The sequence below is a fragment of the Diceros bicornis genome, chromosome 8 (assembly GCF_020826845.1).
Source record: "Diceros bicornis minor isolate mBicDic1 chromosome 8, mDicBic1.mat.cur, whole genome shotgun sequence".
NCBI lineage: Eukaryota > Metazoa > Chordata > Mammalia > Perissodactyla > Rhinocerotidae > Diceros > Diceros bicornis.
In genome coordinates this window covers 84,553,987-84,569,583 of record NC_080747.1, presented here as the reverse complement: position 1 = coordinate 84,569,583, position 15,597 = coordinate 84,553,987, and the positions used below count along the sequence as shown (strand labels likewise).

The 15,597-nt window shown below is 36.6% G+C and overlaps 1 protein-coding gene across 3 annotated transcripts in view; it reads right to left on the bottom strand.

Annotated features, from left to right (window-relative positions):
• BANK1 (B cell scaffold protein with ankyrin repeats 1) overlaps window positions 1-15,597 on the bottom strand; it is a 316,316-nt gene that overhangs the window by 19,062 nt on the left and 281,657 nt on the right. For 2 of the 3 annotated variants that reach the window (XM_058547580.1, XM_058547581.1), the window contains exon 11: window positions 11,542-11,607. In XM_058547580.1, the coding sequence (XP_058403563.1) occupies window positions 11,542-11,607 (66 nt within the window). Of the gene's footprint in view, window positions 1-7,505; window positions 7,669-11,541; window positions 11,608-15,597 lie in introns of those variants that run through there. The other variant, XM_058547582.1, reaches the window with a different exon arrangement.

Here is a 15,597-nt window from a genome sequence, read left to right as displayed (position 1 = left end):
TCAGGGCCACATGGGAAAATTAGGAGATACTTGGAGTGTTGATTTATTTGTAAGTTCCAAGCAAAGTACCCACATCTCCTTGACTTAGGGCTGCATATTCATAGTCTCTCCTTGACTGCACTTTAGTCAGGCCCCTCTGAGGCCTCTTCCCAACCAGGCCTCGCCTTTTGTACTTCCACGTCTGTCTTTGCCTTGCTCAGTTTTTGCAAGCATCCTGCGAAGTTAGTTTAGCCAGAACCACCACCCCCACCCCGCCACCCCCGGATATCTGATCACTCTCAATATACGGTTGGGCTCTCCTCTTCCCTCATCTCACACGCGGAGTCAGATCACCTTGGCCTGACTGCAGCAGCAAACCTGTGAGGCCAGTTTCCCAGAATCCTCTGACCTCTGATGTTTTCTCTTAGTAATTTTCCATCCACTCCTCGCCCCTCCCCAACACTCTGCTCCTCGGCTCTAAATTCCCACTTCTCCTTGTTGTATTCAGAGTTGAGACCAATCTCTCCTCCCCACTGCAAAACCCCACTGCGGTCGTCCCTACACTTATCGCTATGGTCCCCTCAGTAAAGTCAGCCTTACTGTTTCGACAAGTGTCAGAATAATTCTTTCATCAAAAGTGTATTCTTTGCCATTTCACGTTAATTGTTGTGGATTTAGAACATGATTTTTCCCCACTACCTAGAAAATACAGAAGAGCACTGAAAAACAAAATGACTGTCACTCACTAGTACACTCTTCAGAAATAAGGACTTAACATTTTGGTGTTTCTCCGTTTTAAGTGTATCTTGCTTTCTTTCCTGAATGAGGTTTATACTGATATGTTTCCTGCTCTTTTCTCTTATTCATATAGCCTAAGAATGTTTCATGCCATTAAATATTCTTTGAAACATGAGTTTTAGTGGCTGCATCATATTCCTAAATCTGTATATTCAATAAAGTATTTAACCATTCTCCTACTGTTGGCGATTTTTTATTGCTTCCATTTTTTCCCCCACAATTATATACTATTGGTGCTTAAAAGTCTTTTACATAAGTCATTGGCTGTATTGCTGTTTACTTTCTCAGGATAGACTCCTAAAAGTGCAATTTTTGAGTATGAACACTTTTAAGGCTATTGATACTTAGTGCCAATCCCCTTTCCTGGAAGTGTGTTGTCACGTACGCTCTCACCAGGAGGATGAGAAAATGCCTTGTTGCACTTTTGATAATATTTTGTATCATTCATGTAAAAAAAGTGCAAAAATTCTAATAATTTTACAATATAACCCTTTTTTTCACTGCTAGTGATTCCTATGTGAATACAATGTTAAGCACTACAGCTTTAACCACTGCATAGCTGACAGACTTGAATAACATATATGGCCATGGGCGCCTTCTTCATCTTCTTATTTTCTGAAATACTTGCCTGATTTCAGGTCTTCTTATTTATTTATCTTCTTCATGAATTTAGAAGCGTTATTCCAAATTGTTGTCTCTCTCTCCAAAGGAAAAAAGAACTTTCAGATTGATTTCCTTAAATCTATAAATTATTTTAGGAAGAATTTAGACTATTTAATCTACCCACGCAGGAGAATGGTGTGCCTCTCTCTTTTTAATAGGAACTTTTTGTGTTTTCAATGTACAGTGAATAAGTTCTTTTCTTTCATGATGTCTCCAAACTAATATTGCTGGTACATAAAAAAGCAAATTGTTTCTGAATTATATTCAACTGTTCTAAGTAATTTTTAAGACTCTTATAGTTGATTCTCTCAGGCTTTCTAGGCACATATGTATATCATCTAAAAATAATGAAAAGTTATCTTCTTCTCAATAGGTACCCTTTTTATTTCAGATTCATAAGTTATTCCAGTTGCTAGAACTTTCCAGAATAACGGTAAGTACAAATCTTGATAATAAGCATCCTCATCTTGTGTTCCTAGCCTTAAGAGGAGTAGCTCTACTCTTGACCTAGTAAGAAATTCTTGACCATGTTGAGAAACTATCCTCTTTCTTATTTTGTAAAATTTTTAAAAATAATGAATAGTTGAACGATAATGATTTATGTCTTTTTCATCATTAACTGAGATTATCATGTATTTTTTCTTAATGAAATAACTAGCACATTACATTAATATTTCAACTCCATGGGATGGTTCATATAACATAAAAATTCTCTTTTACCTGAGTTTGAAATAACTCAGTGGCAAAACTTGTCCCTGGTTATCTTTTGAGTTAAAACTTATGCAAACATTTCTTAGTTATTAGTCTAGTAATATTTTTTAAACTCCTTTTATCATCTGACAATTGTTTTTATAATTTGAGTTTATTTTTTTAATAAACTTTATTTTTTTGGTCAGTTTTAAGTTTGCAGTAAAACTGAGCAGAAGGTACAGAGATTTCCCATATACCCCCTCACCCACACATGAGTAGCCTTCCCCATTATCAACATCTGCCACCAGAGCGGTACATTTGCTACAACTGATGAACCTACATTGACACATCATTATCACTGGGCATAATTTTGTTAATTAGTATTTCTGTTTAGAAAGTCATATACTTTTATATACCAGAAAATAAAAAAATTCCTCTGAGTCTGTATACTGCCATCTTCTCATGACTGATTATCTTATTGGTGTTCTCTCTAGATTTGCCAGTTTACTCTTTTTAAAAATAAACTTTTAGAATCAGTCAACATTTCTTGTGTTTTCACATCTGTAAATTCTAAATATAATTTTCAACTTTTATTAGATCTATTTCCTTGGCTTTTGTTCCATAATTTTCTACTCCAGTGTCTAGTTCCTTTGTTTTCCTTCCCTTGTTTAATAACTGAAGCTCTAAGGCTCTGAAGTTCGGTCTATTTATAGAGACAGTTTGTAGGGCTGTTTTCTAAGCAGTCAATTATGTTTTAATTTTCTCTTTGCCTTCAGAGTTTTTCAGAATTTTCTTAGTTGTTTTTATTGTTTAAATTTCTATTAATTCTTTATATATTGTATTGAGATCAGACAGTGGGTTGAATAGGTCATATTTTTATTGAGATTTTTTCAATAGGCTATCATATTATTATATTATCAATTATGGAATCTTGAAAAATATATATTCCATAAAGTAAAAACTTACATTATCCTAATTTATATACTCCTTTTAATTTTTTTATATTTTACTACTTTATCAGTCAAAAATTCAAAATATTTATAACTTATCACTACTACTGTGGTTTTGTCAGATTCTTTTATTTTACCACATTAATTATTTTAATGCTTTAATATTTGCCACATGAAAGTACAGAAATGACATGCTTTTATTTGGATTTTAGAATTTAAATAAATAAAATGATTTTGTTTGTCTAATTAATACTTTTGCCTTGAATTCTATTTTTTCTAAAATTAAGATTAAAACAACTTCTTTATTTCTGATTCTTTTAGCCATCATTATTCACTATTAATTTTCAACTTTTCTTTAGTATTTTTTTGCCATATATCTTTTTAAAGCAAAATATAGTTTGATTTTGTCTTTTATCCAAATTTGAGTCTGTGCCTTTTATAAAAGAGAATATATAACACAGTATTTGAAACCAGGCAGGCAGGGGGACAAATCTCAGCTCTGTCTCCTCCCATCTTTGTAAACTTTAGTTTCTTGGTCTAGAAAATGAAGATAAATATTGTCTTTCTTACTGGGTTGTTGCAAGGGTTAAAAGAGCTAATGTGGGTCACATGCTCTGTGGTGTCCTGGCTTGTGCAAAAGCCCAGGAAGTCATAAAGAGAGCTGTTGTTATTGATGATGAGCCGGAGGGACAGTGTGGTAGGAGAGTGCAAACATGGGCTTCAAAGCAAAACAGAACCGAATTCAAATTTCACTTCTACCACTTATTAGTTCTGTGACCTTGGTTACACATAACCAATGCATCTTAAAAATGATAATAATATCTACCTCATAGGGTAGCTGTGAGGACTTGATGAGCTAGCTTCCATAAATGCTCAGCACAGTGTTATTTGTCCTCAGTGATGGTTATTGCTCTGTGGGTGCTTAACTGACATGTGTATTGTCATAAGTGTTGTCCTTATACACAATCTTTTTTGCATACTTTTTTTCTTTTTGCCTTTACTTTTAGTTTCTGACTTTTCTTATAAAGGCTATATGTATATTATTATATTTATCATATCAATATTAAGTGATTTGGAAAGTACATATTTTGTTTATTTTTAAATAATGGTTACTTTTTAAATTTCAGAGATATTTTTTACCTTATATTTTTTGATTAGTAAATTCACAAATGAAAGCGCATGATTTCATTTTATTCTAGTTTCTAGACATTTTTAAATTATTTGAGCATTGGACCCATATTATTGCAATAAAATTATGATTTGTTGCATTACGTATTTTTTATCACCATATTTTACATTCACATGTTTTATAAATAAATTTACAATCATTATTTAAATTTAATTCCAATTTATTGACTTCATTATTCACTACAAATTCTTTAATATCATAACTTCTTTTTGAGCTTTTTATTTTGATTAATCTCTCATTTTCTTAGAATGTTTTTTGAGTAATACTTTCATGATGACATAGAAATGTTATCTTTTCTAGAACCTTGGATATCCAAAAGCTATACATATTGTTTTCTTCTTACATGAAAAAATACCAGACTAAAGATAAACTTTTTGAGTTGCAATCTTTTTCCAATAAACTGTGTAGTCCAATATTTCAAATTTTTGTTATATAGATTGTCCAATTTTTAAAACTGATTTTGATTTTTTAATAGACAATCTAAGTTAAATAGTCCCTCAATACTTTAGGATTGTTTCTTCATCTTTGTAATTATAAGGATTTGCTAGGGAGCTTTGAACTGTGAGTATATTTCCTTATTTTTCTGGATGACAGTGAGCCCACACAGTCTGCTTATTTCCCCCACCCCCTGTTCTCCAAAGCTTTGTTTAGCTATGGCATTGATTGTATCTTCTGTCCTAGTTTGAAAACACCTGTTATACATGAGTTGAACCTCTGTTCTCCATATCTTCTGATTGTTTTGGGTCTTTCCACGAATTCAGAACACACCCTTCTCCAATTATGTTCTCGACTTCAATAATTGATTTTACCTACTCTCAGTCCTTTTGATCGTGACCAATGGGGATTTTAACTGGCTATTGAAATTTTAGCTTCCAAGTTTGTTTTATTTTTACCATACTTCCTCTTGTCCCTTGATCCCTTCTCTTCATGTCACATGCTTCATCTCATCCTGTCATCTCGCCTAAAACGTCTTGCACCTGTTTTGTTTTCATCTCAGCCTGACTTTGACCCCTAACTTTCTGCTGCTGTTTCTTCTCTATGTTTTCAATTTGTTTATGAATTCACAATTTTCTGAAATTTTCTTTTTTGGCTCCTGTATATTGTCGACAGGTGTCTAGTACTGAACCTGAAAGTTGAGTAGCTTAGCTTAAATTTAAAAAAATTCAAAATAACTCATACTTCTTTACAGTTACAGCCTTATAACTTTTTCTAAAAAGTTAAAATATTTGTAAAAAACTTCAGATTTCAACAATTACAAATTGTTAGTCAAAATGTTCTTATTATGCATGTGTGTATTTCCCATTATCTCCATGTTTTTACCTTAGTGCCTTTTGGGAAGATATATGACAACCTTACTCATTAAATAGATCATTTACAGAAGTAAAATTGTCCTGAATCTTCATGATGAAATTCTCCTTCCTTTCCTTTTGGAGTGGATTTTGAAGTTCTCATATTATTTACTTGTTCTTTTTTTCAGTCCTTGAAAGAGAACACGTTTATAAAATCACGTTCACCAAGAGATTTGGTGTTTATTTCTCCTTTGCTGTACTCCTTGGGTTCAGATCAAATTTTGCTCTCTGCTCTCAGACTGTGGAGGATTTTGATAGCAAGAGTTCACAACTCCAGAGCTGGGGTGGCACGTGTGTCTCGTGGGGCTGTCACAGAGGGTGGGACTCGGCGCTTCGGTACTACGTGCCGATAGGCCAGCAAGCACTGAGTAAATTACATAAAGCACTGCATAAATTACAACGGGATTCCTCTTGCTCCTCCCACCCCGCATTACAGAGCTTTACTTGAGGGTCTCAGGATGCAAAGTGTAACACCAAATCCCTCCTCTTCACTTTCTACATGTGTATAGAAAGATCAGAGCTAGAATGGCGAGCACTTTTAAAAATTAGCATTTGTGTAGTGGAGCTGGGGTCAGTGGCTGGACTACTGATTTTATTTATTTCAACTCCCTTTTGTCAACCTTAGAAGTAATTGGAATTAGTCTCCGATTCTAGCATTAGCTTTTTCCCAGTCTTTGTTTACACTATTATTAAGGATTCCATCTTTCTGATGCCTTGCCTTCACAAGTATTCCCGAGAGGCTGCACTGTGGACTGTTGATACATTACTATTTTAGACACGAACTCAGCTATTACACAAGCTTTTCCAGGTATGGTTTTAACAAAAAAACTTTCACGAGCAATATGACAAATGGAAATATAAGTTATACTGAAAAGGCCATTATTCTTTTATGGAGTACAAATGACCACGTTTTGATAATTTTCCCTCTTTTCTTCTTAATATATCCAGTACTGGCAAAAACAGCCTGATGAAAATACCTCAGAGACAAGCATTCTCTTTTCTCCACATAAGAGTAATACCATCCACATTTCCCCAGGTCTCCCACTTATAGAAAATTTTATTATTTAACATATATCAAACTGATGCAGCACTGGGCACTTGGAGAACACACAGAAGATATGTTCCCTGACTCTCTCTTTCCCACGAGCATGCGCGCCCCCCGAAAAGACCAGCCAATGAGGATTTGCGCAGTTGCAGTGAAGAACGGGGTGGCAGGGACTATAGCAGGGGCTGTGCACTCGGGAGCCTACAGGGCCTGGCAGACAGAATTACTGAGCAGAGAGAGCGAGTGCCACTTATGAAAATATGCGAACAGTCTTCATTACCACAAATAAATATGCTCTCGTTCATGTTTTTCTTGATTACGTGATTTTCTTGATATATATTTTAATTTTCCCACTTTTGAGAAAATTATGGGTTTAGAGAAATGTGTTTCGAATATAGGCAAACAACATAGAAAGTATGATAACAAATGATAATAGTAAAAATTATTTGTAGCAAATGACACAATTATATAATAGGAAGTAGCTGGAGATTTGAATTTTTACATGAAACATGGCTTTAAATATGGTTTAAACATGGCAAAAATTTAAATTATATTGTGCAGATTATTATTGAAATATAACATATTTAGAGGCCAGATTTGACCATAATCTGGCCTCCAAAACACAGTTTCTTTTGGTTCAATTTTGTTTTCTGTGTGTTGGTTTTGAGATTCTTACTATTTTCCCGTGTTCCACGTTTAGTCTCTGTCTGAGGGAGGTCTTAAACAACCACATTTTAGAAGCTCTGCAAACAATTCTTATGTTCCTCTGGGGTTGGGAGTCGCTGGCGTAGGCAGTGGTTAGAGTGGGATTGCTCCTTCTAGCTTCTACCTAACCCCACCCCTCACATAGATGGTTTGCCTCCTCGGAGAGACAGCAATACCGCGTCCTTGAGATTCGTCATGTAACTGTGGCGGAGCAGATCTGTGGTGCGGCCGTGATGCCAGCAGGCCGCCTGTGAGAATCCTGAGCCCCATCAGTTGCCGTGTCTCATGTCTGAGGTGAGACTGTTAATCAAATGGAGAGGATTCTGGTGAGAATAGAAAAGGCCCCCCGGCCTAATCCGGGAAAAAGATGTAACAGGTCTGGCAGAGTGAGCGAACTTGACCCTAGGCTATTTTATTACATGATTTGAGGAGGCAGGGAAAATTAACGAGATAGTTTCATGTCCTTGAAGAAGCAGCCCTTACATTCCTCCAGTGCCCTTTGACTTGATCCTGTTCACCTAGTAGTTTTATCATTACTAATTATTTTATTTATTTTTTTGTGAGGAAGATCAGCCCTGAGCTAACATTCATGCTAATCCTCCTCTTTTTGCTGAAGAAGACTGGCTCTGAGCTAACGTCTATTGCCAATACTCCGTTTTTTTTTTTCCCCAAAGCCCCAGTAGATAGTTGTATGTCATAGTTGCACATCCTTCTAGTTGCTGTATGTGGGACGCGGCCTCAGCATGGCCGGAGAAGCGGTGTTGGTGCGCGCCCGGCATCTGAACCCAGGCCGCCAGTAGCAGAGTGGGTGCACTTAACCGCTAAGCCACGGGCTGGCCCCACTAATTAATTTTTATAGAAACTTTATTATCTGGCAGAAGCCTAATGAATGCAAGCATTCTAGTTACCAAGAAGGAATCTTGCCCTCATATGGATTTAATTGATTGGAATTGGGAGTTATAAATCAGTCCTCTGTGAGCTTGGTTAATGTGACTCAGATTAATTGCAAACCCACTGACAGAACTCTGTCCTCTGGCTTGCAGCATTGAAGGACAGACTCGTGCCTACCCCATGAGGCTCGCCTTTGGGAAGGGAGTGAAGGTGCAGCAGCACCGCATTCTGTGACAGCACTTCAGCATTTTCTGAATTCAAAACTAACTTGGGAAAATCGATTTTAAAACTATATTTTGATGGAAACTTTTATTTGTGATCCAAAGTCCTCAGTATTTTCCTTATATTTTTCAAGATGTGAAAATTGAGTTGAAGAAATCTGTTGAGTTTCCATGGAAATGGTGCCAATTATTTTTCTGTTCCTCAGGAAAACTTCTCCACTTAGCAATAACGTAACTTCCTGGCAACCCCTTGGCAGCCTTGAAGGTAGGGCGTCTGAAACGCTTATGCTTTCAGTGGGAAAAGAGTTGGCGCTCATAATCCCTTTTCCTTCCAGCCTATAGTGGAAGGATTAAATAATTTCTTTAACCTTCTTTAGAGAATGTGTCTAGTCCTTTTACAAAATCTTTTTTTATAATTTTATTTATTTATTTACTTATTTTTCCTCCCAAAGCCCCAGTAGATAGTTGTATGTCATAGTTGCACATCCTTCTAGTTGCTGTATGTGGGACGTGGCCTCAGCATGGCCGGAGAAGCGGTGCATTGGTGCTCACCCGGGATCCGAACCCGGGCCGCCAGCAGTGGAGTGCGCCCACTTAACCGCTAAGCCACTGGGCCGGCCCAGAAAATCTTTACTCTGACAAACATTTCCTAAAAGGTCCTTTTTTTTTCTCTACCAAATAAAGAGATTATCATTGGTGAAGTATGTACTGCTTTTCCTATTACACCATGAAATTCCAGGATATTTGAATAGCATACGTTAATTCAGGAATAAGCAGTTTTGATTGCCTAGTATGTCCCATGGATTGGATGATCACAAATATCTGAAAAAGTTTAGAGAAGAGTGGTTGGATGGAGTAAGCCCTTGTAGGTACTTAATTCTTTTATTTCAAAATCTTCCCAATTATTCTTAATTATCTTTTTTTCTCATGATAGATTCTGATTTCTCTGCAGATTACATAGTCACCCAGGAGGTTTTTTAACATTTCATAAGATTTAATGTTCCTTTGGTCCTTGCAAATAGAACAATATTCTTTTCCATCCTGCTGAATTACTGATGTCCAGGGTTAAAGGGACCTAGGGAAATGGCTCTAAGGTGACTGATCAAAAACATCACCAATAAGTTGGCTTTAAGTATCTAGAGAGAAAAAAATTCATACACGATTTGATCAAAATTTTCAGTGTCCGAGCCCACAAAGAGTTTTAAACATCTAGTGATCATTGACTTTGATGAAGCAAATTAGGTAACAGGACATGGACAGACATCAATCCAATAGAATATTTTATAATTAGGTCCTTGTTTTCTTCCGCCATCCCCCCTTCCCATTTTTCCTGGGCACAGAAGGGACTATTTCTATAGCTATGGTAGAATGATCATCTGTCTTCACGGATACTAGCAACCTTTCCTGGTATTACTCTCTGTGGGACACCCAGAAGGATAATCACTAAGGTCAAGAATTCCAAGGACCTCTTCACCACACTTGCTACTTGTCACCTTCCTTCACCTCCTGTGGCCTTCTTCACATTTTCCCCTTAATTCTAACAGAGTTTAATTAAAATATAACAATAATTTATAAAAAATGTTTCAGGGAAATTTTTTCCCCAAATGCTCAAAGCATTCCTTCTCTTTATTCTTTCCAAAGCTCTGTGAGGTATGTGGGGGAGTTGAGATAGGAATAATCTTTTCTACTTTGTTTAATTCTCCAGTAACTGTTTGATCCTAATTGTACAATGATCTCATATGGAGTTCTGCATTTATTTCCTGAGAGAGCTAAAGGCACAGTGGGAGGGTAATAGTAGACTTAAAAAGATATATCCTTCCCCCCAAAATATGAAATCACCAAAAATGAAAAATTATCAAATAAAGAGAGTTTTTTGCATGTAAATTTATAAGCAGTATATCCAAGTGATTCATGGGAGACGGGCATTCAAATTGGTGTACTTAATTGGAAGAATGATCTAAGTACAAGCTCGCTGCCGTGGGAAGTGCCACTTGAGGTGATGGGCAAAGATCATCATTCAAGGACACACCTTTCTTTGGAGGACGATCCATGGCATTTTCTGAGCAGGTCCACTGAGGCTCTGTATTTAATAGCTCAGCAGGGGTTAGAAGTTGGTGCAATCAGTACCCATCCATCTCCAGAAGGGCACAAAAGGAGACCGACTGTGGGAGTGTTTACTGGCTGCTGTGAAATAATTTCCTGCTTTTATTTTAACGTCTGTTTGAATAATTTACTGGTAACAATTTCAAGGTAATATTATTTTGGACTGAAGCTATTTCAATGCTGCGTTGAGGTTAAAAGCATCTGTACATGCTCATTGATTATCAGGGCCAGCCAGTGTGACCCCCCACCTCTGCCACCTTTACATTTTTCAGTTTTGAACTTTAACCAAGGCCTTATTATCAGGAAAAAAATTCATAATAAATAACCTGCTAGAGTTTCTCTTTTCAATAGGAACTAAGTGTGTCAGGCAAAAGTGGAGGCAGTTGCCTCCTTGTAGAGCAAAAGGAAAATACTCCTCCTGTGTGAGATGTCCCTGTCGCCACAGTTTTCAGCTCTTCTCTGCATGACAAATAATTGTTCAGAAATGTTGGATCAAGTGCTGAAGGCAAGAGAATAGTGAGAAAAGGGTCCAGCCTTTGATTGGCGTTCAATGTGGAGCACAGAAAGCCCAGGCTGGCCCCCTTCACTGGGGAATCAATCACCTGCCCCTCCCATCAAGTTAATTTCCAGAGGCTTCTCTCTAAAGGTTTACAAAAGCCTGGTCTCTGATGCATGCTGGAGAATGTGTCTTACCTCATTGTCCTACAGCCCTGATAATGGCATCAACATCACCACAAATATTCTCATGAGCCCATCTCTTGCCTTTGTTAATTAAAATAATTTTCTTACATAATCTTATTACAGCAAAATTATATTTGAGTAAGACACTAACTGAAGAGTAAAATTAATCAAGTACACAATTATTTACTTCTATCCCAGGAGACTTTATTCAGCATTCATTAGACTTCTTTAAATCTTACTTAGAGATTATTAAATAAACTGAAGTTCATGTCAGTACCTTGTCTCTTAGGACCATAGAACTTGTCACCATCAGATTGTCTTCTGGCTGCCTTTTGTTGAAACACTGTAAAAAATATAGCATATATCATTTATTGAACATAAACATAAAAAAAGAACATAGTGTGGAAGTCTCCAGGAAACTGGAATGCAATACACCATTTTCCTTAGTAACAATTCCTGAATTGTATTATTTTTGTGTAGGAGGATTATTAAATTTACAATTTTCTTGTTTGTGCAGCTTATCAGTCATTTCAAAAAGCATTTTCTTTGGGCAGAATAGTATAATGCCAATGGAATGCCTCATTAAACTATTTAAATCAAGATATGATTCCACTTTCATATCAGGTAAAGATAAAAGCTGCATTTTGTTAAAAGTGATAAATGTTAAAATCACAGGAAAAATTCCATTTGCACAGAAATGACTCAGGCTGACTTTTTGGTGATAAGCAAGGATAATGACTGTTTCTTCTCAAACAGATGAAAAGACTGCTGTATTTCACATACGTAATAATAAAAAAGACACTTTATTCTTGCATCATCTAGCTAGACCTCAGACCTATTAAAGCAGCTTATTCGAATTACTTCATTATCTGAAAAGTGCTTTCTTCTCATTTATTACTTCTCACACAAAATGCTGTGAGACAAGTCAGCATTACTCACCCCATTTTGCAGATGAAAGATAAAATTGATTGTTTAATATTTATTGAGCACCCACAAAGCTCCGCACAGCTTCTGGCATTTGTTAATGAAAAAGTCTATACCCTTTACAACTTGACTTTAGAAATTGAACATCCCAGAGTTCCATTTATTTTTTATGGGCAGTCTGAATTACAGGGTTTGGGAACGGGAAGAGGCCTTGGGGATCTGTCCAGCCTCCTATGTTTGTAGATGAGGGAGGTGGAAGTAACTAACTTGTGAAAGAGGTAACCTGTTTTGCGACGACCCCAGACTGTTGTTAGTGGAGATGTGCCTTGACTTCAGTCTATTGCTTGGCTCTTCACAGCACTGCTGCCTCTTCTCCTCCATAACTATTTCCTTTTAAAGATAAAGAAGGAGATAGAGGGAGGGGATTGAAAAGAGCCTGACAGCATTTCCAACACGCTTGTGTCTCTTCTTAGCAGCTCACCAGGATTTCCTGGGATAATTGAGCTGAGGCCCGTGGAGGTGACAGCGTTTCTGTGGGATGGGGCTTGGCCACTCCAACTGGAGATGCATCCCAGCAGTGATGCTGGATCTCTGTCTTTGGTTGTAATATTCTTTAAACCAATCTAATTTCAAGGTCATATCTATGATTAATCCAGATGATATTTTTTGAATTTAAAAAGGTTCCCTAAGGGGCCGGCCCCATGACCTAGTGGTTAAGTTCGGCGTGCTCCGCTTTGGCGGCCTGGGGTTGGCGGGTTTGGATCCCAGTTGTGGACCTACACCACTCATCAGCCATGCTGTGGCAGTGACCCACATACAAAATAGAGGAACACTGGCCACAGATATTAGCTCCCAGTGAATTTTCCTCAGCAAAAAAAAAAAAAAGGTTCTCTAAATCATATCAAATCAATAATTATTTATTAAGCCTATATAATTTGTCAGCTGTTGTCAAGAGAAAGGGCACTCTGCTCTACTGTCCTCTTTCAAACAGGAGAAGCAAATAGATTTTCAAAGTATGTTGTGTTTAAGAAAAATTATATACATGAAATAACATTTCTGGTTGAAAATCAATTTTCTGCTTCAAGTTAATATTTGGAAAACATGCTAAATATAATTTAACTGGCAAGTTCTGGGTTTGTGGCTTACATTTTGTCTAAAATAAAATATACTGATGGATATATAGTGTGTGAATATATTTTAGAATATTAGAAGAATTTTTACAAGTGATGCTTGAATTTTTTCATTGGCCAATTTTAACAGTCTTGAAAAAATGAAACACTTTTGAATTTTAATGACATGCAGACACTCTGCTTTTTGCCAATATTGTCAAGATAATAACTGAGACTGTCTAAGAGAAAAAAGCTGTAGTCTGGTATCATTAATATGGGAAATAATCTGAATCCAAAGATAAATTCAGAAAATACATTCTCCAAATAAAAAGTACATTAAGTGGTAAGTTTTAAGAGTTCTGCTGAATTTTGAAGCTACAGAGTACTTAGAAATGGAATTATATTTTTCCAGCTTTTTAGCATTTTGTTAAAAATCACTTTACATCCTATATTTTATTGCAATACATTCTGTTGACGACAAACGCCCAAATGCCCAGACTCCGTGAAATACAGTAAATGCTAAACAAGTAAACACTCTTGTTTTCTAGATTAAGAAGTTATAGTAGCATATTTATTTATTGTTGAGATTTCACCAGGGCTTAGAGTGGGAACAGCCTGGGAGGGGGTGGAGGATGCAGGTGGGAGAGGAGGATGCTCTGAGTAGGATGATTATGAAAGTGCTGATAACAGAACTTTTTAAAGGCAGGATGTGCACTGAGTCATGCTCCACAGTACAAGGTCCTCTCTACCTGTATAACCGCCCCCCAAATTCCCCCCTAACTCACCTCCAGCTGCACCCACTACAGCTGTTCCCTTCCCACCCACAGAGAAGCCTCATTTCCTTACAAAAACCCAGTAGCAATCAGCATATTGCCAAAGACACTATTTTCTCATTGCTGTGAAAGTTAGGAGGTGTTCTGAATCTGAGGTCACCTTGGGAAAGGACCTATATTAACTTGTTTCCTGAACAGTGAGCTAGCCCATCAAAATGAGCCCTGACACTCATACCAAGGACACGCACTCTATTAGCCTTAGGAAAAGCATAGATAGACATAGAACCCCAGAATTTGTTAATCTTTCATTTTACAGTAAATATTAGCTGAAACATTTTAAATTGCTTCCACTAGCAAAACCTTTGTTCTAAAAAGCTTTGTATACTTTATATTTACCATGTTCACCCACACAACCTTTATAAGAGATAAATATAGAATCCATGTTACAGTGAGAACTGAGCATTGGGTTGTGGGTCACTCAGATTTATATATAAAAGTACGTATTTTTGTACAACAAGATTTGTTGTGAGTAAAAGGAGAGTCTGTTTAAACATATAGTAATGGAAAAAAAACCTATACACCAGAATGCTAATCCACTTGGCACAGTAGAAGGGGTAGAGTTTTGTCTTAACATGAACAACATGTGTGACATGGGAAAATGGCTTTATCCTCCTGGCCTTTATTTTCTTGCCAATAAAATGAGGGCTTAGATGAGATGATCTCTAGCGTCTCACTCAGCTTTGACATTCTACGATGCTACCAATTTTTTTCCCAAGTCATCCCAGGCGAAATGGTGCCTGGATAAATTCTTAAGTGAGTATGAATGTAAATAGGTGCTGTGTTTTGAGGAAGAGATTATTTTTACTGGAGGCCTAGATTAATAAAAAACTAGAAAGTTAAATCATAAACCAAAGTTAATGTTTTATAATATATATGGAGACTATCCTTTCCCTATGTGTTTGAATTCTTGGAGGATACTATTTTTGACCATATTTTACTGCATCAATGTTCAAACAATGCTATCGAGGCAATTATGACATATGTCAACTTTGATGACCCTCTGCCCCAGTGAAATCTTATTTTTTTCTTCCTGCCTAAAATTGGAATTGGAGAAGGAAGAAAAATGAATGTATTATTAGTAGTTGTCACTACCTTTAGCCATTAAAAACAGTCCACAGAGAAAGAAAAACAACTTTTGAGGTTCAAAATAATCTCAAACAGTGCAAATGTTCCAAACACCATCCCCATTTATTTTAAATATTGGTAGAACGACTCCTGTAAAATTTCCTCTAGAAATGACATTGAATGGAAAAAATTAGCATAGTATTAAATATTCAAAACATTAAGCAAAGCAGAACTATCAGAAGAGCAGAGGAGGAGGAGGTGAAATGTAACGAATTCACTTGCACTATTTGTTTTTCCAAGTTGCGTTCTGCAAGAACATTCTTCATGTCAACCTCATTTTTGGCCTATTTCAGGCAAAGGGACTCTTCCTGAGCTGCCCGTCTTAGAAAATCTGATAAAGCT